Source organism: Oryctolagus cuniculus, chromosome 10 (assembly GCF_964237555.1).
Source record: "Oryctolagus cuniculus chromosome 10, mOryCun1.1, whole genome shotgun sequence".
NCBI lineage: Eukaryota > Metazoa > Chordata > Mammalia > Lagomorpha > Leporidae > Oryctolagus > Oryctolagus cuniculus.
Genome location: NC_091441.1, coordinates 53,688,394 through 53,712,810, shown reverse-complemented (window position 1 = coordinate 53,712,810; position 24,417 = coordinate 53,688,394). Strand labels below are relative to the sequence as shown.

General features: G+C 46.5%; 1 protein-coding gene across 2 annotated transcripts in view; it reads left to right on the top strand.

The window, feature by feature from the left end:
• TTC39C (tetratricopeptide repeat domain 39C) overlaps nucleotides 1-24,417 on the top strand; it is a 108,404-nt gene that overhangs the window by 56,802 nt on the left and 27,185 nt on the right. For both annotated transcript variants that reach the window (XM_070050389.1, XM_008261148.4), the window contains exons 4-6: nucleotides 2,147-2,261; nucleotides 7,343-7,697; nucleotides 9,647-9,815. In XM_070050389.1, the coding sequence (XP_069906490.1) occupies nucleotides 2,147-2,261; nucleotides 7,343-7,697; nucleotides 9,647-9,815 (639 nt within the window). The remainder of the gene's footprint in view (nucleotides 1-2,146; nucleotides 2,262-7,342; nucleotides 7,698-9,646; nucleotides 9,816-24,417) is intronic.

Below are 24,417 nucleotides of genomic sequence, written 5' to 3'. Positions count from 1 at the left end.
CTAGGCTGTGAAGAGGCATCCTCCCACCCCGGGAGTTCCTGGGGTCTCACGTGTCACATGTGTGATGGAGAAGCCACTCTGCTGGTTCTTGTCCTGAGCGGCCCTGGCTTTTCTGCTGCTCCGTACCAGCCGCTACCCACAACCATAGGAGGGGGCCTTACCCTTGCTCTTGCTCGTGGTGCCCACCCATGGGCCATGAGGACTGTCCCCAGGAGCAGCAGGATGTCCCAGAGTTCCCCTTGCTTCCTCCCTCTCCAACTCAGTGACCAAATCCTGTAGAGTCTCTTTCTTAAGTATCTCTTGAGGTCCTCCGCTTCCCTCCACCCTCACGGCCATCTCTTCAGGCCAGGCAGCGTCCCCCTTGCCTGAGACAGACTGGCGTCTCTGCCTCCGGTCTCACTGTGCCCTAAGCCGTTCTCTCTATAGGCCAGCACTGAAATGCAAATAAATGCTCCTGTGGTTTTCGCTTCCCCACCTCCACTAGCCATTGTCATTGCCATGAAGTCCAAACCCTTGATGTGGCGGCCTTGCCTCTGCCTGGAACATTCTCCTCCTTGACCTGCTCCTCACTTGTTCTTTTGTGTCCTCTTTCCCCAAGACTCTTGCCCAGGGTTCCAAGTCCTGATGAACAGGCCTCCTGCAGGTTCCTGTGTGCTTCTACCCTTCAGAGCACTTACACGTTACGTTGGTAATGAGGCCTCCAGCCCTCATTAGACTGGGAGCTTATTGACGTGTGCAACCTTGGTATCTAGTACTATGCCTAGCACAGGTGTTAATAATTAACATTTGTAATGGGTCTCGCAGTTTAGAAAGTGTTTTCTTATATAAGGACAGGATCTCATTAGCCCTTCAGACAGCCTGCACAGAAGATGTTATTAGAAAGAAACAGAAGCATCAATAGATTGACATTTTCCCAAGCCAGCAAAGTAATGTGTGGTGAGGCTAGATTTAGAAGAACAATGACCATTTTAGCATAAAATCTGGAAGAACAGAAGCAAATCATTATGTTATGTGTATGATGCACGCAATTTATATATTTTTATATATGTAAAAATCCTACCAGTTCCTACCTCCTTGCGAAAGTACATGAAAGCTAGTTAGCTGATTTTATTCAAGTTCACTCTGTATTGGGGATTCAGAGTACACTATTGCAGTGTGATATTTCTTCTTTTTATCAATATTCTGATAAAACCTAACATTTTGCAAAAAGTGATTTGGCTATTTGCTTGTCTTTATTTATACAGCTGAAGTTTTCAGTTCAAGTTGTGGTCTATGCAAAGTTGTAATGTTTGATGACGGGGTGTTTTCTCCTTAACAGAAGGGTGGTCAGTTTCTGGCCTTCACGTCTCAGTTGCATGCACTAAAAGATGCACCCTCGAATCAGTCCCCCCTGAAGAGCAATGGCTGCTAAATGACCTTTCAGGGTACCTGCTGTGGGGGAGAAGTAGTACCACTGATGGTTTTTATCTTGAATAAGAATTCATATTGGGGGCTGGCGCCATGGCTCACTTGGTTAATCCTCTGCCTGCGGCGCCGGCACCCCAGTTCTAGTCCCGGTTGGGGCGCCAGATTCTGTCCCGGTTGCCCCTCTTCCAGTCCAGCTCTCTGCTGTGGCCTGGGAGTGCAGTGGAGGATGGCCCAAGTGCTTGGGCCCTGCACCTGCATGGGAGACCAGGAGGACAGCACTGGCTCCTGGCTTCGGATCGGCATAGCTCCGGCTGTAGCGGCCATTTGGGGGGTGAACCAATGGAGGGAAGACCTTTCTCTCTCTCTCTCTCTCTCTCTCTCACTAACTCTGTCAAATAAAAAAAAAGAATTCACATTGGTTTTCTTTATAAAGGTGAAACTCTGAAATTTTGTGTGGATTTTCATGTTTCCCATAAATTGCATTTTCATTATTCAGAATCGTTGTCCTGGAGTTAGACTCCCCCTCTGCATTCTATGAGCTCTGTTACCAAAGCACAGCTAACCCCGGGGGGAATAGTTACCGAGTTGTACTCGCAACTTGGCCTTGGCTGTGAGTGGCCACCATGTTTCCCAATTCCTAGGTGTGATGATGATTTCGTGCAAGAGACTAATGGTTGTCTGGAGGGGATATTGTTGTTGTGCAGGATTTATGAGTGTGTGCTTGCTTTCCACCAAACAGGTTGACGTCCGGAAATCCGCCCCCTCCATGGTTGACCGGCTTCAGAGGCAAATCATCATAGCTGACTGTCAGGTGTACCTGGCTGTGCTTTCGTTTGTGAAACAAGAGCTGTCAGGTACGCCCAAGTACTGCTTTCCAGGGCTTGTTCCTCAGTACACATAGTGACAGTCTTCTCTAGAACGCCTCGGATTTCAGTCCTTGAAAACATGTGGCACCGTTTTGGGGTACGATTCTGATGTATTACTCGCGAAGTTGAAACTGCGAGTGCTTAGTGTGTGTTTCACAGAGTGGTCTGTGTTTCTTCCTTTTGCCTCCAGATAATGCTGTCATCTTAGAGAAATCACCAGCACCTTTTCATGTGTGTCTGTGTAGATACTTATAGTCCTTTTTCTTGGTGGGAATGAAGTTGTGACTGTAGCATTTCAAGTGAAATATGATGGATTTAAATCTAAGATTAATGGGAAAGTGTTCCTGTAGGCCTGGCTGTTTTCAGTGCTTTCAACTGTATTAGGAAATCATTCAAGATCATTAAAGATTTCCTGATATAATGGAATGACCTTTAGTCGTGGGTATAAGCTCATTTCTTAATTTGCCTACCACAGTGTTTTCTGAGCTTTTGTGGCTTTAATTTCCTGAGTGAAATAGACTCAATTGCATCTCTAACAACTTGCCCTAAGACTGGGTCTACTGGGCCTGATCTTTTGCCTATGTGATTAGGTGTTTCTCTGCTGTGACAGCAGGGGCCTGCCACTTGGGTAGATAGAACTTACTCAGAAAAGATGAAAATTCAAAACAGGAATCAATTAAAACTCACAGTCAGAAAAGCATTTTCTGCCAAACTTAAAATGAAGAAGTATATATTTCTGTTAAACTGTAACATCTAGATTACCAGAGGCCAGCCCACCCCACCCCCCTCTCTCCCTCTCTCCTCCTCTCCTTTTCTCCCTCTTTCCCTCTCCCCCTTTCCTCTCTCTTCCTGCCTCTATTTCTTTTCTTTTTTAAAAACTATTTTATAGCCGGTGCCACGGCTCACTAGGCTAATCCTCCACCTAGCGGCACCAGCACACTGGGTTCTATTCCCAGTCGGGGCGCTGGATTCTGTCCCGGTTGCCCCTCTTCCAGGCCAGCTCTCTGCTATGGCCTGGGAGTGCAGTGGAGGATGGTCCAAGTACTTGGGCCCTGCACCCCATGGGAGACCAGGAGAAGCACCTGGCTCCTGCCATCAGATCAGCGCGGTGCACCAGCCGCAGCACGGCGGCCATTGGAGGGTGAACCAACGGCAAAAGGAAGACCTTTCTCTCTGTCTCTCTCTCTCACTGTCCACTCTGCCTGTAAAAAAAAAAAAAAAAAAAAAAGGCTATTTTATTTATTTGAGATATATAGTTACAGACAGTGAGAGGGAGAGACAGAGAGACAGTTCTTACGTCCACTGGTTCACTCCCCAAATGGCTGCAATGGCCGGAGCTGCGCCGATCTGAAGCCAGGAGCCAGGAGCTTCTTCCTGGTCTCCCATGCAGATGCAGAGGCCCAAGGACTTGGGCCATCTTCTAATGCTTTCCCAGGCCAGAGCAGAGAGCTGGATCAGAAGAGGAGCAGCCAGGACTAGGACCGGCACCCGTATGGGATGCCAATGCCACAGGCGGAGGATTAACCTACTGAGCCACATTGCTGGCCCCTCTGCCTCTATTTCATACTTGAGGATATTTTGGTTCTGTTTGACTCGAGTCAAAAGTGGAATTCCACTTTTATTTTGACCTTCAGAATTTGGCTTCCTTGAATTCATTCTTTTAAGTGTGTTCTGTGATTTACTTTTGCTGTTTGCTTTGGTTCAGTTACCCCCCTCCCCCTTATTCCACTTCTCAGGACTCTCCCGATACCATGCTTATACTGGGGAGAGTACATAGCTCTTGTGAATTTTCTGTACTGTGACCATGCAAAGTCCCCTAGTTGGAGCCCCACAGCAGCTCAGATAGCAAAGAGCAGCAGGGCTTATCATGAGTTCTTCGGTCCACATAGGTGCTCTGGGTTTTCTGTGATTCTTGTATTTCCTTTTCCTGAACTGTTGAGAGAGAAGGATAAAGTAAATATAGGGGCTGGCTGTTGTGGTACCGCAGTTTAGGCTGCTGCTTGCATCCCATATCAGAGTGCTGGTTCAAGTCTCAGCTGCTCTGCTTCTGATCCAGTTCCCTGCAAATACTCCTGAGAAGGCAGTGAAAGATGGCCCAAGTGCTTGGACACCTACCACCCAACTGGGAGACCCAGATAAAGCTCCAAGCTCCGGGCTTCTGCTGGCCCAGCCCCAATTTGTGTAGCATTTGGGGAACGAACCAGCGAATACAAGATCACTCTGTGTCTCTCCCTCCCTCTCTCTCTATTGCTCTGCCTGTGAAATAAATCTTTAAAATAAAAAAGCAAATGCAAAGTAAAATGTAAAATGTCTCAGTGCAGAAGTAAATCAGTTTAAAAAATGAGTGTATCTGTCTTCATTCATTCATAAGTTTTTGAATCAAACACATAATCATAGAGTTTATACCATATGTTAAGTGCTGTGGTAGGTGAGCAAACATAGGCCATGATCCCTGCACTCATGAACTTTGGGTTAATCAGTTCATATGTCTTACTTTTAAAATTATTCTCCTTATAAAATGACTAAGTATTATCATGGAGATTTTTTAAAATATCACAAACTACAAAAGAAAGTCATCTCTAATTTCACCCCATGGAGAAAGTCACTTAATACTATTAGCTGCCGGTGCCGTGGCTCAATAGGCTAATCCTCTACCTAGCGGCACTGGCACACTGGGTTCTAGTCCCAGTCGGGGCGCCGGATTCTGTCCCGGTTGCCCCTCTTCCAGGCCAGCTCTCTGCTGTGGCCCGGGAGTGCAGTGGAGGATGGCCCAAGTGCTTGGGCCCTGCACCCCATGGGAGACCAGGAGAAGCACCTGGCTCCTGCCATTGGATCAGCGCGGTGCGCCGGCCACAGCGCGCCAGCCGCGGCGGCCATTGGAGGGTGAACCAACGGCAAAAGGAAGACCTTTCTCTCTGTCTCTCTCTCTCTTTCACTATCCACTCTGCCTGTCAAAAAAAAAAAATACTATTAGCAATCTGTTTTTATTTTTTTAAAAGATTTATTTCTTTATTTGAAAGGCAGAATTACAGAGAGGCAGAGGCAGAAAGAGAAAGGTTTTCCTCTCTCTCTGATTTCACTCCCCAAATGTCCACAATGGCTAGAGCTGTGCCAATCCAAAGCCAGGAACCAGGAGCCTCCTCCAGGTCTCCCACATGGGTGCAGGGGCCCAAGGACTTGGGCCATCTTCTGCTGCTTTCCCAGGCCATAGCAGAGAGCTGGATTGGAAGTGGAGCAGCCAGGCCTGGAACCAGCGCCCATATGGGATGCCAGCACTACAGGCGGTGGCTTTACGTGCTATGCCACAGGGCCGGCCCCTCCATTTTTTTTTTTTTTTTTTTTTTACAAGATTAAATCTATGGGGCTTTGCATCCTATTTTGTGCTTTTAGATTGTGTTTTCCCTATGACTCAGTTTCAAATATAATTCTAAATAATTAATAGAATATTAGTGTATCATGGATGTGCCATAATCTATTTAATCAATTCTTCTTGGACATTTAGATGCTCTTTGTTGTACATTTTTTTGGTGACAGGTGAGCTTGCACCTATTTTTATACTTTATCCCTAAACTGTATTTCTTTCACAAATTACCTTCATGGCCTTTGTCCATTCTTCTGATACTTTGATGTTAATTGATTATGCTGTTTATCATAGATATTTAGCAGCATTCTGGGGGACGGGGTACAGGGGGGAGAGACCTTCCATCTGCTGGTTCACTCCGTCAACGGCCGCTACAGCCAGGGCTGGGCCAGGCCAAAGCCAGGAGCCAGGAGCTACATCCTGTTCTCCACATGGTGGCAAGGGCCCAAGTAGCCATTCTCCGCTGCTTTTCCAAGTGCATTAGCAGGGAACTAGACTGAAAGTGGAGCAGCCTTGATTTTAATCAGCACTCATTTGCGATGCTGGGAGACGCCCACTTCCTGTGGCTGTAAGGGAAGCTTGTTTGGTGAGGAATTCCCTATGGAAAACCCTTTGCTCAGGGCTCTACTCGTGATGCACTGAGATTCGTGCAAGGAAACAGACCCCCTCTGGGCACCCACTGGCGAGAACCGTTCACAGAGGAGAGGTGCACAGCGCCCTCCGGAGGCTGTGCTGGGGAGAGGCCCTCGGGGCCCAGAAGGTGGTTCCTCGCCATCCTGCTTGTTAACCTTGACATCTTCTCTGTGGGGCTGGTTCTCAAGAGAAGTCAGCCTGCTGGGAACCAGCGGAAGCGGCCCTAAGAATGGCAGCTCTCCACCTGTTGGTGCAGTCTCGCCTTTGCCCCCCTCTCCACCAGACCCTGCAGGCTGGGCAGCGGGTGAGGGAATGCCCGTGCTCCAGGCCGAGTCAGGCAGTCCTGGGAAAAAGTGGCCAGGCTGCACAGGTGGCCTGAGACCCCGTGTGTTTCTGCCCTTCCCGTGAGTGAACGGCATCTCTTGCTCGTTTACTGCCCTCTGTTTACCTAGTAAACGTGAATCCTTTTGTTTGCTGGCTGTATTTTTTGGCAAGACATCGTGCTTAGGGCTTGTGTATAAATTTAGCATTGAACTAGACCCCAAGTTCACTCTTGAGGGGGAACACAACACAGGGTAGACAGAGCCGGAGTTACTGAAGAGGTTTATCAGGATAGCACTGTAGTAGTTCAGAGAGGTCGTGGAGGATTCCCTGGAACCCATGGGGACAAGTTGGATTCAGGCGACCCTCCCTGCCTGCCCTCCTCCTTTCCTTCCTCCCTTCCTCCCTTCTTTTCATACTTTTCCCCTCTCCCTCCCTCCCTTCCTACCAGCATATATCATACGCATATACTATGTTCTAGTTATTGTATAAGGGAATTGATGTAACAATGAACAAAAAAACACATACAGTTCTTGGCAGTGGTCATACAGTACAGAGAAGGGAGATCGACAACAAGTAAGAGATTTAGCTAAGCACGAAGAAGAAACCTGGGTGTAGTGAGTGATAAGAGCCTTTATGATTTGTATGGTTTTGCTTGGTCATCAGAGGGTTTTTCTGCATCCTTTAGCATTCAGATACAAAGCTGATTGCAAACCTAACTTGTTCATGCTTTTGCCCCCTCCCCCTCTTCTAGCGTACATAAAAGGTGGGTGGATCCTTAGGAAGGCCTGGAAGATTTACAATAAATGCTATCTGGACATCAATGCGCTCCAAGAGCTGCACCAGAAGAAGCTGGCTGAAGAGCCCTTGACCTCTGATGCTGCAAATGATAACCACATTGTGACTGAAGGGGTGTCTGAGGAGTCTCTGAACAGACTGAAAGGTGCTGTGAGCTTTGGATATGGCCTTTTTCACCTTTGCATATCCATGGTGCCCCCAAACCTGCTCAAAATCATCAACCTGCTGGGTTTTCCTGGAGACCGCCTACAGGGGCTTTCTTCACTGATGTATGCGAGCGAAAGTAAGGACATGAAGGCCCCTTTAGCTACGTGAGTAGCTATATTGCAATGCTTTGGTAGATAATATAGTGTTGAAAGTAAGTAAACCACACTCAGAGACTTTAAGGGAACTGCAGGTAACATGCGTGCCCAGTTGACACGACGCCGTGCCTGGAGTCATTTAATGCCACTCTGAGGACTGTGCTGTGTGGTGTTCTGTGGTGGTGGCCGTCAGCCGGGGCACTGGAGAGCAAGGCACCGTTCTTTTAAGTCTCATGAGTCCTGTGTTTTAAACAGGGCAAGTGACCTTGTCTTTCAGCCTCAAATGATTGTAGAAGTTTCTGTGACTTTGACCGCCGTCATCACTGTGATTCGTGATCCTGAGTTTTGAACTTAGGACGTAGAAATTTCAGAAGCCTCTTCTCTGATTCTGCAACTTGTATTCTTATGAAGACTCCTCACACTGGGTGATTTCTCTGTGATTCTAGTTTGTCAGTTGCTTTCTTATACCAGGGTCCTTCAGAAAATTCATGGACAGATGCAATTAAAAGATAAATTTATTGCAGTGTAGAAAATGTTAAGTCCGTGCAGTTTCCTTATAGCATGCAATTTCCATGAACTTTCTGAAGATCCTTCATTCACGGGACAGAACTCACCATTCATTAATGATAAAAATTAAAAACAGAAAAAAAAAAACAGCCTCTTGGGAATCTAGGAATACATGGCAGGAGTATTGTTTGCTAGCCCACTAAATTGAGACCTGTTACATTGTTCTAGGTAGACCTAAGTGACAACTATTTAAACCAGACAACATGGAGAACCTGACAGGACCCACCCATTTCTACATCAGTTAAAAAGGATGGGATTTTCTTTCCACCTGGCAAATATCTACCATTTTCCATTTGAGCAGTTTTACCAAACTACCTGTTCTTTGTCTGACATGAGTGACATCACTTGTCAACAATTTCCCAAAAAATGGGTGATTTCACAGAGGTTCTCCATGAACTGTTGTCCTGCGTATTGAGGAGTGTGCTTGGTAACTCAGTAGCTATTAGAAATAGCATTAATGTTTCATTGAAAACATATTTGTGTCTTCCCAAGCTCATTAAATTACTCAAACCGTGGTCCTTCGTTAATTTAAACTCACAGACTTGGAACTTGTGATCATTTGTCTGTTTATGTCTTAATATCATTTGGTGCTTAAAGGAAGGAATAGAATTAGTAATCTAAATTGGTATGATCTCCACGAGAGAACTGAATTTGTGAACACACGGCAAGAACACATTCACATAAAAATATTCGATGTGCTGGTTAAACATTTTCATCTGTTCGTTAAAGCTGTTCTCGATGAGTCTGTTTTGTTGACCTAAGTTTAATGTGACATTTTCTTGAAGGTACTGAATTTGAAGTACAGGTATGCTACGTTATTTGTGTATTTGCTTGTTTTATACCTTGAGCACCCCCAGCAGTCAGAGAAAGGGCCTTTAAATCTCTCCTTCTCAGCAGCTTCGTACGACTTCTGACTTTCGTTTCTGCAGTTCAATTTTAATTCCGAGGCTTGGACCTTAACTTTTTTGAACACAAGAGAAAACAGTGATCTCTTTTTGCAAAAAGTACAGCTTTTATTAGGAGCAGACAGCAGATGCAAGGTCCCTGGCTACTGTTTCTGATTTGTGCCTTGACAAGGTAGATGCAGAATTCAGAGGTTTACGTGGGTCGTGTCTGCAGCCGCCTGCCTGCAAGGCTCTGTGACCTTACTCCTCCCACCCAATGAGAGGGGGCGTGCCGCTCATGCCACACGCCGCACCTGCAGTCCCAAAGACCGGCAAAATTAAAACAGGAAAACGTACTCAAGGTATTACCTCTGTAAGGACGGTGTGGTAAGCCTTTCAGAAAGACTGTGTAATGGAGAGGTCGCGTGCTGATTTTTTTTTTTTTAAGTAATAGAAACCATGTAAGAAAAATCATGCGCTCCGTGTCTGTCTCTCTCTCCCCCCTAGATTAGCTCTGCTCTGGTACCACACCGTGGTGCGCCCTTTCTTTGCCTTGGATGGCAGTGATAACAAAGCCGGCCTGGATGAAGCGAAGGAAATTCTTCTCAAAAAAGAAGCTGCTTACCCAAATTCTTCCCTCTTTATGTTTTTCAAGGGACGGATACAGCGATTAGAGGTACGGTGCCTTCCCTCTGATGATCAGATCTTGGCTCCTCGCCTGGGGGCTCCTATCACAGTGAGCCAGGAAGTCCTGGGGCCTGGGAACATTTTGTTCTGCCTTTCCTTGTGTCACTGCTAAGGACGACTCTTCCAGGAGCCCTGGGTGTTTGTCGCTCGCCTTCTGTTCAGGGGGTGTGGGTGAAGCAGGGGTGATTCCTCACTGAGAACGAGACAAATTGGCATCCTTGCAGCTGAAGGCACACAAGTATGATTAAGTCTCTGAGCTGAAGAACACAAAATACAATGGTTTTCTTCTCTGAGATACTAATAACCCATTTCTAAATTTTGATCTCTACAGACAGTGGAGTGGACAGTGAGAGAGAGAGACAGAGAGAAAGGTCTTCCTTTGCCGTTGGTTCACCCTCCAATGGCCGCCGCGGCCAGCGTGCTGCGACCAGCGCATCGTGCTGATCCGAAGCCAGGAGCTAGGTACTTATCCTGGTCTCCCATGGGGTGCAGGGCCCAAGCACTTGGGCCATCCTCCACTGCACTCCCTGGCCACAGCAGAGAGCTGGCCTGGAAGAGGGGCAACCGGGACAGAATCCGGCGCCCCGACCGGGACTAGAACCCGGTGTGCCGGCGCCGCAAGGTGGAGGATTAGCCTAGTGAGCCACGGCACCGGCCAGTTTAACAGTAGCTTTCCATCATGTTCAGATGTTGGTTTTGGCCAAGAGCTTTACGTGCGCTGTTCCGTTTCATCCTCGGAGCCACTCCATGGCTGAGATGTCCAGGTGTCATCTGTGTGTTATAGAAAAGAGAAACAGGGGCCCGAGAACTTTCTGAGCTCATGCAACGAGTGACCCAGGTGCTCCCAGTCCCTCCTAGAGGGAGGGTTCTCTCCTCCTTGGTGTCTCTGTTTGTCTGCTTACTTGAGGACTTGAACAATGAAAATGTAAGACAGTAACCATGCCCCTGGACAAAGGTGGCTGTTAGGCTAGAGGCCCCATCTATTGCTTAGCAATAGTTACCAGTGAATCAGTTTGAGGTTTTAGCAGCATCTGTGGTCCACTTGGCCAGGCCCTCTGCTAGAGGGGTGTCACCCCAGCAAACCCCATGAGTGCCCCTGAAGACTTTTGCTCAGGCCCATTTTTCAGAGGCCCAGGACTGTTGGTTGGGTTGGTTGATGTTTGCAATGGGAGTGTATTTTACCGCCCCATTTATTTTTCTTTCACTAAGTGACTCCTTACATCTGAGGACTCCACACAGCAATTTCCTAACTTGTAATCTCTAATGAAGCGATTTCTAAAAGGAGAATATTCTTTGAGATTACACTAATAGTTTATAACTGAAACACAGTGCAGAAGCTCACCAGGGTCTGAATCGTTTAAACCCATATCCATTATAATCTTGAAACTTTTCCTTTGCATTTAGGCATGTGAGTCCTTGGCTGGATTTCTCCCTTTTCCCTCTTGCTCTTAACGCAGCTCTCATCAGTCTCCTGTGCAATCAGGTCTATTCACAAGAGTTCTTCTCGTTCAGACTCAGGGTTCTGTAGCCCTGCTGGGAGAAGAGAACTTTAGGCTGTTGAAGCTTCCCTACTCCCCGGGGTTGGTGCAGGAGGAGAGCACACTGTGAAAGGAGACTTTGGATGGCCTGAGCCTTCTCACTCCTGAAGTGGAAGCTGCGTACAGGATGAGTGCTTTCTTAGTGTTAAAGATCTCGAGAGTGGCTTTGAACGTGAGAATACTAAGTTCAGCGTTCAGCAGGGATTTGTTGACTGGAGGGCGAGAGCCTGGAATTTAAAGCTGTACGAGCCCGCAGTGAGGCACCAAAGCCCTTGGCATTTTTTAGAATTGTCCCTCCGTACTCCATGATGATGAATGAGGTCTGTTGGGTTTGGTTGGTTTGATGGGAGTGTGACATCCTAGGGCTCTGGTGCAGCAGGGTGAGTATAGCTACTGCACTCTATACTTCACTATTAAGAAACCTAAGAGATAAGATTTGGGCTACTTTCTTTTTTTTTTTTTTTTAAGATTTGTTTCATTTATTTTAAAGAGTTACAGAGAGAGGTGAGACAGAGAGGTCTTCCGTCTGCTGGTTCACTCCCCAGATGGCCGCAACGGCCTGAGCTGTGGCGATCCGAAGCCAGGAGCCAGGAGCTTCTTCCAGGTCTCCCCTTCCAGGTCTCCCGTGCGGGTGCAGGGGCCCAAGGACTTGGGCCATCTTCTGCTGCTCTCCCATAGCAGAGAGCTGGATCGGAAGAGGAGCAGCTGGGACTAGAACCGGCGCCCAATTGGGATGCCGGTGCCTCAGGCCAGGGTTTTAACCCACTGCGCCACAGCGCCTGCCCCCTACTGCTTTCTTTTTTTTAAAAAAAGATTTATTTTTATTTATTTGAAAGACTGAGTTACAGAGAGAGGTAGAGCCAGAAACAGAGAGAGAGGTCTTCCGCCCACTGGTTCACTCCCCAAATGACCGTAACAGCAGGAGCTGGGCTGATCCAAAGCCAGGAGCTTCTTCTGCTCTCTCACGTTCATACAGGAGTCCAAGGACTTGGGCCATCCTCCACTGTTTCCCAGGCCATAGCAGAGAGCTGGATTGGAAGTGGAGCAGCTGGGGCTTGAACCGGTGCCCATATGGGATGCCAGCATTGTAGGCTGGGGCTTTAACCCACTGCACTACAGTGCCTACCCCAGGGCTACTTTCACTATAAAGAAACGTTAGATATATTTACCCTGATTGGATATTACACAATGTATACATGTAACAAACCAGTACACAGTGCTGCAAAAATATGCACAATTTTTATATGCCTGTTAAAAATAGTTTTAAATAAATTTCTGTAAATAAAATAAGTAAATTGGGTTTGGATGCTGTTAAACAGAAAAGTAAAAATCAGGATTTATATTTTGTTATGCTTGCTGTTTGAGTTAATTTTTTTTATTTGGTAATGAAAGTGCTTAATTTTGGTTAGACTGTTAACTTGCTCCCTCCACCCCACCCCTCAAAAAAAAAAAAAAAAAAAAAAAAAAAAAACCTTAATTTTGGTGATTTGCCAAGGTTTTAGTTTGTGGTTCATTCCCATCAGGGACTGAGTGAATGCTACAAGTAAAAGGTCACTGGGTCATTCGTTGCTGCTGGGGTGGGTCTAGAAGTCACGAAGCCGCACCTCCGGGGAGCCCTCCGCAGGCCCTCCTTCTCTTTCAGAGTAGAGAATCGTGCAGAGTGCAGGGGTCAGATGCTGTGACACCTTCACGGTGCAGCCGGCAGCCGCTTGCCTGCTACTTGGTTCTAGGAAGAGGACTGTTCTGGTGTAGTGGCCCAGCGATGGCAGGGCCGGAACCCTGCATGTTGATGCCCATGGTGACTCATTTCTCCCCCAGGGGAAAGAGGGGGGGTTCTGTGCGGCCGGGCAGTGTGGACGTTGGCAGAGTGTGTCTCAGCGTCTGCTGAAGGGCGGGCAGCCCTGCCTCCGGGGTTTGAACCGCCTGCCTCGTCAGCATGATGTCATGTTGTTATTTATAGGCTCAGGAAAGAGGCAATGCAGGAAGAGAAATCAGTCCCTGAAGCTCTCTTAATTGTAGTCTTCTCTTCCTCCACCCTGCATGATTCTCTTAATTACTTCAGGCACCCCCCCCCCCCCAATAGGGCTGCTGTTTTATTCTTAGAAGTACAGGGAATGAGAGATTGATTTCATCTGGTGGAGGGGAGATGGAGGATGTATTTGTCTTCACTTTGCAGCGAGATCAATGCACATCGTGTGTGTAATGACTGTTGGCCGAAACGAGAACATCGTGGTTACCCAGTTTGCCCGTGAGTGAAATACACTGGCTGTTCTTTCCAGCCTATCTTTCCAGGCCGTTGGGTTGCAAGGCAAGTAGAAGGCTAATATTGATTTATATCCCTAAGCTTGCTCAGTGTGCATAAGAGGATAAGCTTCCCCTTGCCTGCATCGGCCGTAGTCCAGAGGTAGGGGTCAGTCCTTCCTCTCAGTGTCCTTCAGGGCAATATTGCTAACCCGGTTCACGGCGGCCTTGGTCCTGAATCGCGTAGAAGAAAGTGGCTGGCGCAGCGTGTCCTTCTGCAGCCTACAAGGAAATCCTTCCGTTGTAAGACCTGTGCATAGTGCTTCAAGATGATAAGCAGTTCCATAAAAATAATAACCCAATGCTAATTATATTTTCAGCTGCTTTACCTCAAATTATTCTGTGACCTTTAATATACACATGGGAGACTTTATGCATTTTGCTGACAAACCTAATGTTGATATGTATTAACGTAGTTTTTATAAATAACTCATATGCAGGCAGACTGCTTAGATCTCCACTGTGGTAATAATGGGGCATTTCCCTTATGTTGGGATACTTAATTGTTGCTCTTTTCCGATATTTCCCTGGGGTTACAAGTTATGCAATACATATCTTACCGTGTTTTTTCTTTCTTTTTTTTTTTTTCCCTGAGTTGTTTCTTTGGGCTGTAGCTTTAGTATTGAGAAATAAAAATGATGAACAGTTCTGTAGCTCTTGTTAAATGGTTAAAAATTACACTCAAGAAACAAGGGGCCGGAGTATGACTGTTTCTGTTTCCTGCATGGTATCAGCATCTGTATCCCAGCCCTTAGTTTTATTTTTATTTCTGTTATGATGCAAGTTAAAGCAGTTTAGAGATAATTTTTAAAATGCCGTTGGAGAAACACCCTGTGCTCAAGGATCAGAAGATGTGATCAGCAGTGCTCCCTAGCTGAACTGCAGATCCGAGCACTCCCTGTGAAAATCAGAGCTTGCATTTTTGTGGAAATTCGCAAACAGACTCAAACCTCAAGGGACCCAGAATAGCAAAAACAATCTTGAAAAAAAAAAATTGGAAGAGTCATACTTCCTGATATCAAAATGTACTGTACAGTAACCTGGACAGTGTGGTGCTGGTATAAGAATAGACATATAGATCCATTTTGATCAATGGACTTTTGACAAGGGCACCAAGGCAAATCAGTGGGCAAAGAATAGTCTTGTGATACCAGGGCAACTGAATATGCAGAATAATGAAATTGGACCCTTACATCCTACACAGACGTTAACTCACAATGGATCATATCCCTAAATGTGAGGCTTAAAACTATGAAACCCTTGGGTCAGGCAGTGGTTTCTTAGACATGACATCAACCCCACAACAACAAAAGTAGGTAAATCAAACTGCATTGAAATGAAACACTTAGCTGCAAATAATAGCATCAGGAAAGTGAAAAACCCCAGAATGGGAGAAAGTTTTTTTTTTTTTTTTTTTTTTGACAGGCAGAGTGGACAGTGAGAGAGAGAGACAGAGAGAAAGGTCTTCCTTTTGCCGTTGATTCACCCTCCAATGGCCACCGCGGCTGGTGCGCTGCAGCTGGTGCACCGCGCTGATCCACTGGCAGGAGCCAGGTACTTATCCTGGTCTCCCATGCGGGTGCAGGGTCCAAGCACTTGGGCCATCCTCCACTGCACTCCCTGGCCACAGCAGAGAGCTGGCCTGGAAGAGGGGCAACCGGGACAGAATCCGGCGCCCCGACCGGGACTAGAACCCAGTGTGCCAGCGCCGCTAGGTGGAGGATTAGCCTAGTGAGCCGCAGCGCCGGCCGGGAGAAAGTATTTTTAAGTTGTATATCTCCCAAGAGACTTGTATCTAGAAAACGTTTTAAAGAACTGTTACAACTCAATAATAAAGACATAGCCCATTTTAATAACAAATAAAAGATCTGAAGATTTCTCCAAAGAAGATGTGCAGGTAGCTAATTCGCACCTGCAGTGATGCTGAACATCGTAAAGCATTGAGGAATGGCAAATGCAAATCCAGTGAGAAGCTGCTGCACCTGCGCTAGGCTAACTGTAGTTCAAAAGACAGCTAATACCCAGTATTGGCAAGAAACAGGTGTGGAGAAGTCCATTAGTGGTGGAACTATAACATGGTGCAGCCACTTTGGAGAAAAGTTTGTCAGTTCCTCAAAACACTAAATATAGATTTACCAACTGTGTAACCCAGAAAGTCTATTCCTAGCAGTTTACACAAGAAACAAAAACATAAGTCAGTTTTATCACCCGTAATAACAAAAAAGAGAAACAACTCAAATGCCCCCATCGAGAAATTAACAACATGCCATGTATGTAGACAATGGAATGTGAATCAGCAGTAAAGAAGAAGTACTGATCCATACGACCTTGGATAGACCTTGAAAACCTGTTAAGCGAAAAGGCCAGTCATGAAGACTATCATGTGACCCCATCCATACCAAATCTCCAGATTAGGCAAATTAATAGAAACACAGACTAGATTATTGCTTGCTTCTGGGTAGGATAGGTGACTGCTAATGGGTACAAGTTTTCTTTTTAGGTGATGAAAATATTCCAAATTTAGATAGTGGTAATGACTGTATAGCTCTGTGACTGTACCTAAGACATCAGTTTGTACACTTCAGGTGAGTTTATGGCATTTATATCTCAGCAAAGATGTTTTTAAGAACTTTTAAGGCCAAATGGGGACACCTACATTCAGCCGATAATGGTGTTACCCGTATGTTCCATATGTACGTAGCTGAGTAGCAAATAATACCTATGTGTGTGTTTAAATGTCAATCTAAATCTAAATATTCAGAGGACCTGCTCTGATTAGGCTTTAGAAACAAACGATTCATTTTTAAGGAGTGGGTTAATCGATTTTTTTTTTTTTTTAGCTTTTTGGAGAAGTAAATCACTTGAAGTAATTAAACCACCATTAAACATTTGAAAGAATTCTGTAACTTAATGCTGTTGAGGGTACTTTTGGAATCAGTTCTTTAATTGCTTGCTTATTTCTCTGATGATTTTTTAAAAAATATTTACTTGTTTATTTTTAAACATTTATTTATTTGAGTTACAGAGAGAGAAGGAGAGACAGAGAGATATTCTATCTTCTGGCTCACTCCCCAAGTGGCCACAATGGCCAGGGTTGAGCCAGGCCAAAGTCAGGAGCCAGGATCTTCATGTAGGTCTCCCACGTGGATGCAGGGACCCAGGTACTTTGGGCCATCTTCTACTGCTTTCCCAGGCCATAGCAGGGAGCTGGATCAGAAGTGGAGCAGCTGGAACTCAAGCGCCCATATGGGGTGCTGGCACTGCAAGCAGCAACATTACCTGCTGTGCCACAGCACCGGCACCCCCCCCCCCCCAGGATGTTTTTATTCACACACACACACACACACACACACGCACACACTTATGCCATTTTCTATGTTGTCATTTTCCATTTCCACTTAATATTTTTCTTCCTGTTATGGAAATATGCATTTATTTGAAGGCAGAGTGACAGAAAGAGAGAGGAGAGAGATATCTTCCATCTACTGATTGACTTCCCCAGATGGACACAAGCAGCCAAGTCCAGGCCGGGCCAAAGCCAGGAACTCCATCCTAGACTCCCACATAGCTGCTAGGGGCCAGAGTACTTGAGCCATCTTCTGCTGCCTTCCCAGGCATGTCCGCATAACTCTGGGTTGGAAGCAGAGTAGCCAGGACTTGAACTGGCACTCCGATATGGTATGTGAGGGTTGCACGCTGCAGCTTAACCCACTGTGCCAAAAGCTGGCCCCACTTACTATATTTTAAACATATAACTGAATGCTAGTTTCAGATATGTAAAAATCTGGTATTACTTTTATTATACTTATTTTTATTTTCTTAATTTTATTATTAGGCTTTTGGATAATTGTGTTAGTTTTTAAAGAAATTTGAAATTTTCTGCCAATTAATTGTTTGAAAATTTGTTTGGAAGGCAGAATCAGATACAGACAGAAAAAAGATCTTCCATCCTCTGGTTCAGTATTCAAATGCCTGCAGCAGCCAGGCCTGGGTGAGGATGAAACCAAGAACCTGGAACTCCATCTGGGTCCCCCACATGGGTAGCAGGGACTCCAGTACTTGAGCCATCGCCTGCTGCCTCCCAGGCGCATTAGCAGGGAGCTGAAATTGGAAGCGGAGCAGCCGGGACTCAACCTGAGGCACCAAACGCCTGCCTCCTTTTATTTTCTTAATACTTCATCATAGCGTATTTGACTTATTAGAGTAGTGGAACATTAGTGTTTTCGGATTATGGATGTGATTGTATTCCTTGAAATTTGGCTTGAATATCCTTATTACTTCTACTTGAGAGTGTTGGGGGAAACCAAGGGTGTTGATTAAATGTCCGCTTGATGTCATTAAGTGTTCGTTTTCATGTTTTGCTTATTTGAGATGATGAACCTCATTTACATTATTAGATTCACAATGTGATGAGGCCTGCTCTGTTTCATCCCTTGTTTGGGTCTGAGCTGCTGCCTCTGCCTGGCACAAGGCACAAGTCGGGGTTCAGAGCTCAGTACTGGAGGCGGGCTGCTGGGACCTGGGATGTGTGCTGACCCTGCTACTCTGGCCATCTGACCGTGGATGCACGCCGTCATCTCTTTAGACCTTCCATCTCTCCCTCCTCAGTGGTGTCTGTGGCACAGTCTTGCTGTTGGGATTCAGGGAACCTGAGGGGTATGGGCAGCATGCATTGCTCTGAGCGGGTGCCAGGTCGGTGCTGCTGTGATGACAATGATGGTACCACTGCGGCTACTGTTAGGCACCAGGGGAGGTCAAGGCCAAGTGAACAGGGGGGCACACCAGCAGATGCAGATGTGACTGGGCTTTGAGAAACATAAAAGCAAGGCCACGAGAATATCAAGGCAGCTCACCTGCAGTGCCACCCCTGAGAACAGGACAAGACAACCCAGAGTGGGGGCTTTTTGGGCTGATTCTTGAAGAGTCAGAAGTTTATAGGCAGTGGCAGGTGCATGGGCGATGAGCTCAGATCAGAGAAAAAGCCACGTATACAGGAGACTTCTGAGATCAGTAGGGCCAGAGCACCGGGCAGGGAGGGGCAGGTGGAGTGGGGGTGACCGGGAAGCAGCAGATCATTCTGTTTTGTTTCTCAGTCCGATCAGAGACTCTCCTTTCTTGTAGAGGAGCTGGGCTGCTTCCTTCGTATTTAGTTGTGTACGTGACACATGGGTATTGTTTTCCATTGACCTTGTAGTTCTTGTTTATTTCTGGTTCTGCTTACGTATCTTTGGGTAGACTTTTCCTTAAAAATGATCTTAGTTGCAAAGATTGAAAAGTTGGTCTTAGTTGAAAAAGTGATTTTGGTGTTTTACTCATTTTTCTGTTGCTGTAAACAGGGTTTCACAGATCCATGCAGTCTCTGTTCCATTCTTGTTTGGTTCTCCTTTTTCTAATGCTAATGAGCTCTGATTGAGGAGTAACACTGAGTCCAGCTTTAGGAAATAGTGTTTCTCACTTTGACATATTCCTTGTCCGTGAAATTTTGTATTTCTTCTTAGTATCATAGTGAATTCTTGTGTTGGTTTTTCTTTATGATTTTGGACTTTCATTGTTCAAGCATATTGGTCCCTTAATGCTGAGTGTGTGTTTCTTTGTGAGCGTGGTGGTCCTCCTTTCTCTATGTCTTCTTGTAGAAAACTTGCTAGCCCTGAGCATTGTTCAGGATGTAGTATTTAGAGGGTTGCTATTGCAGAAAGAGCACTGGGCAGCAGATGTGGAGAGCTGGTGTCTGGTTTTGGCTCTGTCATTAACAGTGTAGTTATACAGTGAGTCTTAAGTATCTGTGGCCTCCACATTTATGGATTCAACCAGATATCTGGGGATACAACCAATAGAGTGTAACAGTGACTTCCAAAGCATCTCCATTGCATCGGGCATGAAAGTCCTCCTGAGAAGTTGTAAGTATGTGGTGGAAGCATGTGCGGAGAATGTGCAAATATGATGCCAATTCACATGAAGGACTCGAGCATCCTTGGGTTTGGTACCCACTCCTGGGACCAGTTCCTCCTCAATGCTGAGGGATGAGCAACTTGCTGCTTTCACTGCAGACATCTTTAAGGAGCTGTGAGACCTCGCTCAAGCCAGATTCCCTTCTCTGGCACTCTCTGCCTTGACCTAGACCACTAGGGGATTGGAGTAAATTCAGGTTTTCTGAGCATCTTCCCTGAAGCAGCACTGGTTTGGTGCACTGTGCGGTGAAAAGAGGCGCCACATCAGGTAACCTCGGGGATCCTGGGACTTCCCAGAGGCTCTGATTCTGCACGGTGGCTCTTCAAAGGGAAGACAGAGGGTGCCGACGAGGAGCTGGAAATTTCCCGTTTCTGCGGTAGCTAGGGCGCCTCGAAGGGTTCCATAGGACACGTAGAAGCAGTGAGTTAGATGAGTCCTGCAGGCATCAAATGCTCCCGTTCTGTGGCTACGTCATCATCACTCAGTTGTCTGCTTCAAAGGAGTGCATTTTCTGCTTTGTGAATTGTATCTCAACAAAGCTTTTGTGAAAGCGACTTATGGTGCTTTAATCTTCAAAACCAACTGCCCGAGATGGTTTCTGCTTTTGACAACTTGTCATTAATTCCTCTGGGAAACACTCACGGAGCACGCCATCCAGTCCCCGGGAGTGTGTGGAGGCCACTTTCCTGAGAGCGGCTGTCTCACACCACTCTCCATGCAGAACGCAGCTCCTCCGTCCACTTCCTAGGTTCCTCCCAAACTTGTTTGCTGTTGAGTAGTGTGGTTGTGTTCGTAGACCAGAATACTCTGTATTCCCGTGACTTTTATTTTTATGAGTTAATTTCTTGTATTTTCCTCTTTGCTTTTATTTTTAATTCTTCAATAGTGGGCTTTTAAAAATATTTATTTATTTATTTGAAAGGCAGAGTTGGAGGGAGGGAGGGAGGGGGGGAGAGAGAGAGAGAAAGAGAGAGAGAAGGATCTTCCATCCATTGATTTACTCCCCAAATGGCCACAATGGGCGGGGCTGGGCTAGGCCTAAGCCAGGAGCTCCTTCTGGGTTTCCTACATGGGTGCTGGAGCCCAAGCACTTGGGCCATCCTCCACTGCTTTCCCAGGCCATTAGCAGGGAGCCTGATCTAAAGTGGAGCAGCCAAGACTTGAAGCGGTGCCCATATGGGATGCCGGCACTGCAGGCAATAGTTAACCCCCTATGCCGCAATGCCAGCCCTATGACTGTGTTTTTAACATAAGTCTATTTCTTTTTAATTTTCTGCTATTCGTCTTAAGCTTCTTTTCTGTAATTTTAAAAGGCGTCTTGATGCAGTGGAAGGAATATCATCAGATTCATCCCAAGATGGGCTCCTCCACTTACCAGCCTGGCTGAGCTTTCCAAGCTGGTGTCCTGGACCTTGTCTGTGAAAGGAGGCCAATCCCACTCATGCAGTGTGACGTCAGCCTTAAGTGACGTCACATGGGGAGGTGACGCACTAAGCACCTGGTGCTTCTTCAGGGCTTCTCGAACGTTCCCGTCCTGTCTGGACAAAATTGCGTCTGTGTTACAAATCCCAGTGTAAAGTATCACAGGTGCTGGCAGAGTCACATGCATGACTGTTGCGACCAGAGAAGTCTTGTGACTGGTGCAATATTCAGTTAGCTGTGGGTTCCCAGGGGATTTCTATTCACCCGTGTGGAGATGCTGCAAACACAGCTATGAGAGCCATTATTTGTGCATAAATCAGATATTTACTGCCTCTAATGTAAAATGCCTTCTGGCAGAGGTCAAGAAAAGTACTCAAGGAAGTCCCCTCCCCCCCAGAAAAGAGCTTCCAACTGAAGTATGAAGGCAGCAGTAGGCGTGCCTGCAAAGATCATCGCATGAGACCATAAAAGGAAAGTTCCAGGTGAAAGGGCAGTCACTGTGGGGAGGGATGCCTGAGAAGGGATGAGGGGACCCAGGAGGGGCGGGGCGTGCAGAGGTGGGGCCCATGTGCCGCACGAGGCATCCGGGAACAGGGAGGTTCACGGTGCCTGTCCCTGAGTGGACGGGAGCAGCTTATCAGCCAGGTCCCGCACCACCCCACCCCCCCCCCCCCGCAAGGCTCTGTGGGCTTCGGCACAGCGCACGGTTGTCAGATGACCCATGCAGCTCCCCAGGCACTTAGTGAGAGCGCTTTCATGACAGCGAAGGTGCCAGCGGAATCAGCTGTCCGAGCAGCCGTGTCTAAAGGGTCTGCATCCAAATGTATATTTCCAACTCTCTTGTTCTGCCTAAATAACTCATTCATTTGAGAACCTAGTGAGGTGCAAAACTACATCAAGGACTCCTTGCACATCTTGGACTCCACAAAAAGCTACTGTTTCTGTGTTGCTGTTGGCTGTAATGACTGACTGCATTTGCCAGCTGACTGCTCTGGTGACTGTAGTGATCAGTTGGAGTCTCTGTCCTTCATAACAGGCAGGAGTTCTTACGTTGGGAATTAATGCAGAGCAGGAAAGGACACATGGAGATCCCGGAACATCACAGGGCATCGAAAGCTGGCTGTGCTTTGCCAGTCTGCAGTCCGCATGTGTAGTCAGCAGTGACAAGCGGTGTGTGTGTCTTTTTACGTTGCACGCTGTCCACCTTGGATAGTCACCGTCTTAGACATGGAGTTTTATGAACTAATTAGGAATTTGAAGCCCTGCCTCCTTGGACCTAGCCATGTTTTTTTCTTCCGGATGACTATAGCATTTTCCAGATGGACGGCTGGCTTGTGTCACTCTTGCTCTAGAGTCTGTTCTTAACAGATCTGCTAAAGTGACCTTGGAAGTGAAGCTTCCAGTGAAATTTAAGTCACATTATCTCAGGCCTCTTTGAAAAGCCCTGGAACAAATTCCCATCTCATCCAGTGCAAAAGCCCAGATTCTTCTTTTTTTGTTCTTTCTCTTAATTTGAAAGAATTTGAAAGAGAGAGAGAGAATGAGAATGAGAATGAGAATGAGAATGAGAATGAGAATGAGAATCCATCCACTGGTTCACTCCCCAAATGGCTTCCACTGGCAGGGCTGGGCCAAGCGGCCATTTGGGGAGTGAACCAACGGAAGGAAGACCTTTCTCTCTGTCTCTCTCTCACTGTCTATAACTCTACTTGTCAAAAAAAAAAAATCTAACAGAATTGAAAATTCTCCTATGCAAGTGCACCTTATAGCCGCAGAGCCAGGGAACAGCTTCCCCAGCAGCCCAGGCATTGGGACACTTGTGCTCTGTCCTCTCACTGTCTCTCCTCCCTGGTGTTTAACCCAGTAGGAGGAAGAGACAGCGGCATTTGTTCAATGCCAGCAGGTTGGCCGTAAACTGAAACCCTTGTGTCTGTAAGCTTTGTTGTCATTCATCGTTAAACATAATTTGGAGGTGGTACAAAAAGCACCTGCTTGCTCGGGAAGCCGACTCTTCTGTGCGTTAGAGATTTGGAGAGATCTGGAACTCTGTGTGCCTTTAGTGCGATAGTCTATGCCAAGTCCCCAGAAGAACTTGGCCAGTGTCCATTTCTCCTCTTCTTGACATTCTGGAGCTGGAGCCTTTTGTCGGTAGCTGCATTCACTGAATCTTCCCAGCATTGCTAGTGATGGTCTTTGAAGAGAACCGCATGCAACACTGTTTCCCAGGATTAGCGTCTGACTCGGGAAATTATCAGACATTTTTATGCCTTTGTATTTGTGCTTTGAGATAGTTACCTTCAAAAGGATTTTTAAAACATATTGTGGAAATATCTTAATCAGAATATCTTCCATTTTTAAAATTGCATGGAGGCCGGCGCTGCGGCTCACTTGGCTAATCCTCCACCTGCGGCGCTGGCACCCCAGGTTCTAGTCCCGGTTGGGGCACCAGATTCTGTCCTGGTTGCTCCCCTTCCAGTCCAGCTCTCTGCTGTGGCCAGGGAGGGCAGTGGAGGATGGCCCAAGTGCTTGGGCCCTGCACCTGCATGGGACACCAGGAGGAAGCACCTGGCTCCTGGCTTCGGATCAGCGCAGGTGTCAGCCGTAGCAGCCATTTGGGGAGTGAACCAATGGAAGGAAGACCTTTCTCTCTGTCTCTCTCTCTCTCACTAACTCTGCCTGTGGGGGGAAAAAATTGCATGGGAAGTGTTGCCTTGGGCCCCTCCATCCCTTTATGTTTCATTTTTCTTTGTTTCTGAGCTCTCCAAAAATTAAAAAAAAAAAAAAAACACACATGTGCTTGGATTTTAGACAACAGTCCATACTTGTATGTTTGTAGTAGAGTCTTCACTTACACAGTTCCTAATTATACCTGCTAGATAAATCTGGACTTTCTCCTGGTGAGTCTGAAACATCGCTGGGAAAGTTAATTGCCACTTAGCGTGAGTGCTTGTTCTGAATGCTGGGAAACAGTGTCATGAGTTATTTCCTAGCACTGTTAACAGGTGACATAAACTTATTGTTAAAGATGAGAGGCATCTGGCAGAGCAGGAAAGACGCCTCTTGGGGCATGTATATCTGATACTTGAGTTCCTGCCTATGAGTCTTGGCTCTGCTGATTGCAGCTTCCTGCTAATGCACACCCTGGGGTGCAGCAGGTGATGGCTCGAGTACTCCGCACGGGAGACCTGGATTGAGTTCACAGCTCTTGGCTCTGGCCTGAATCAGCCTCAGCTGTAGGCATTTCAGGAGTGAAGCAGCAAGTGGAACAGCTCTTTCTGCCTCTCCCTCCGTTTCCCTGCCTATCAAATCAATAAAATAAATAAAAGTCTGAAGATAAAGTATCTCACCAAAGAGCCTTTTATTTATAGTTTATGTATTTAT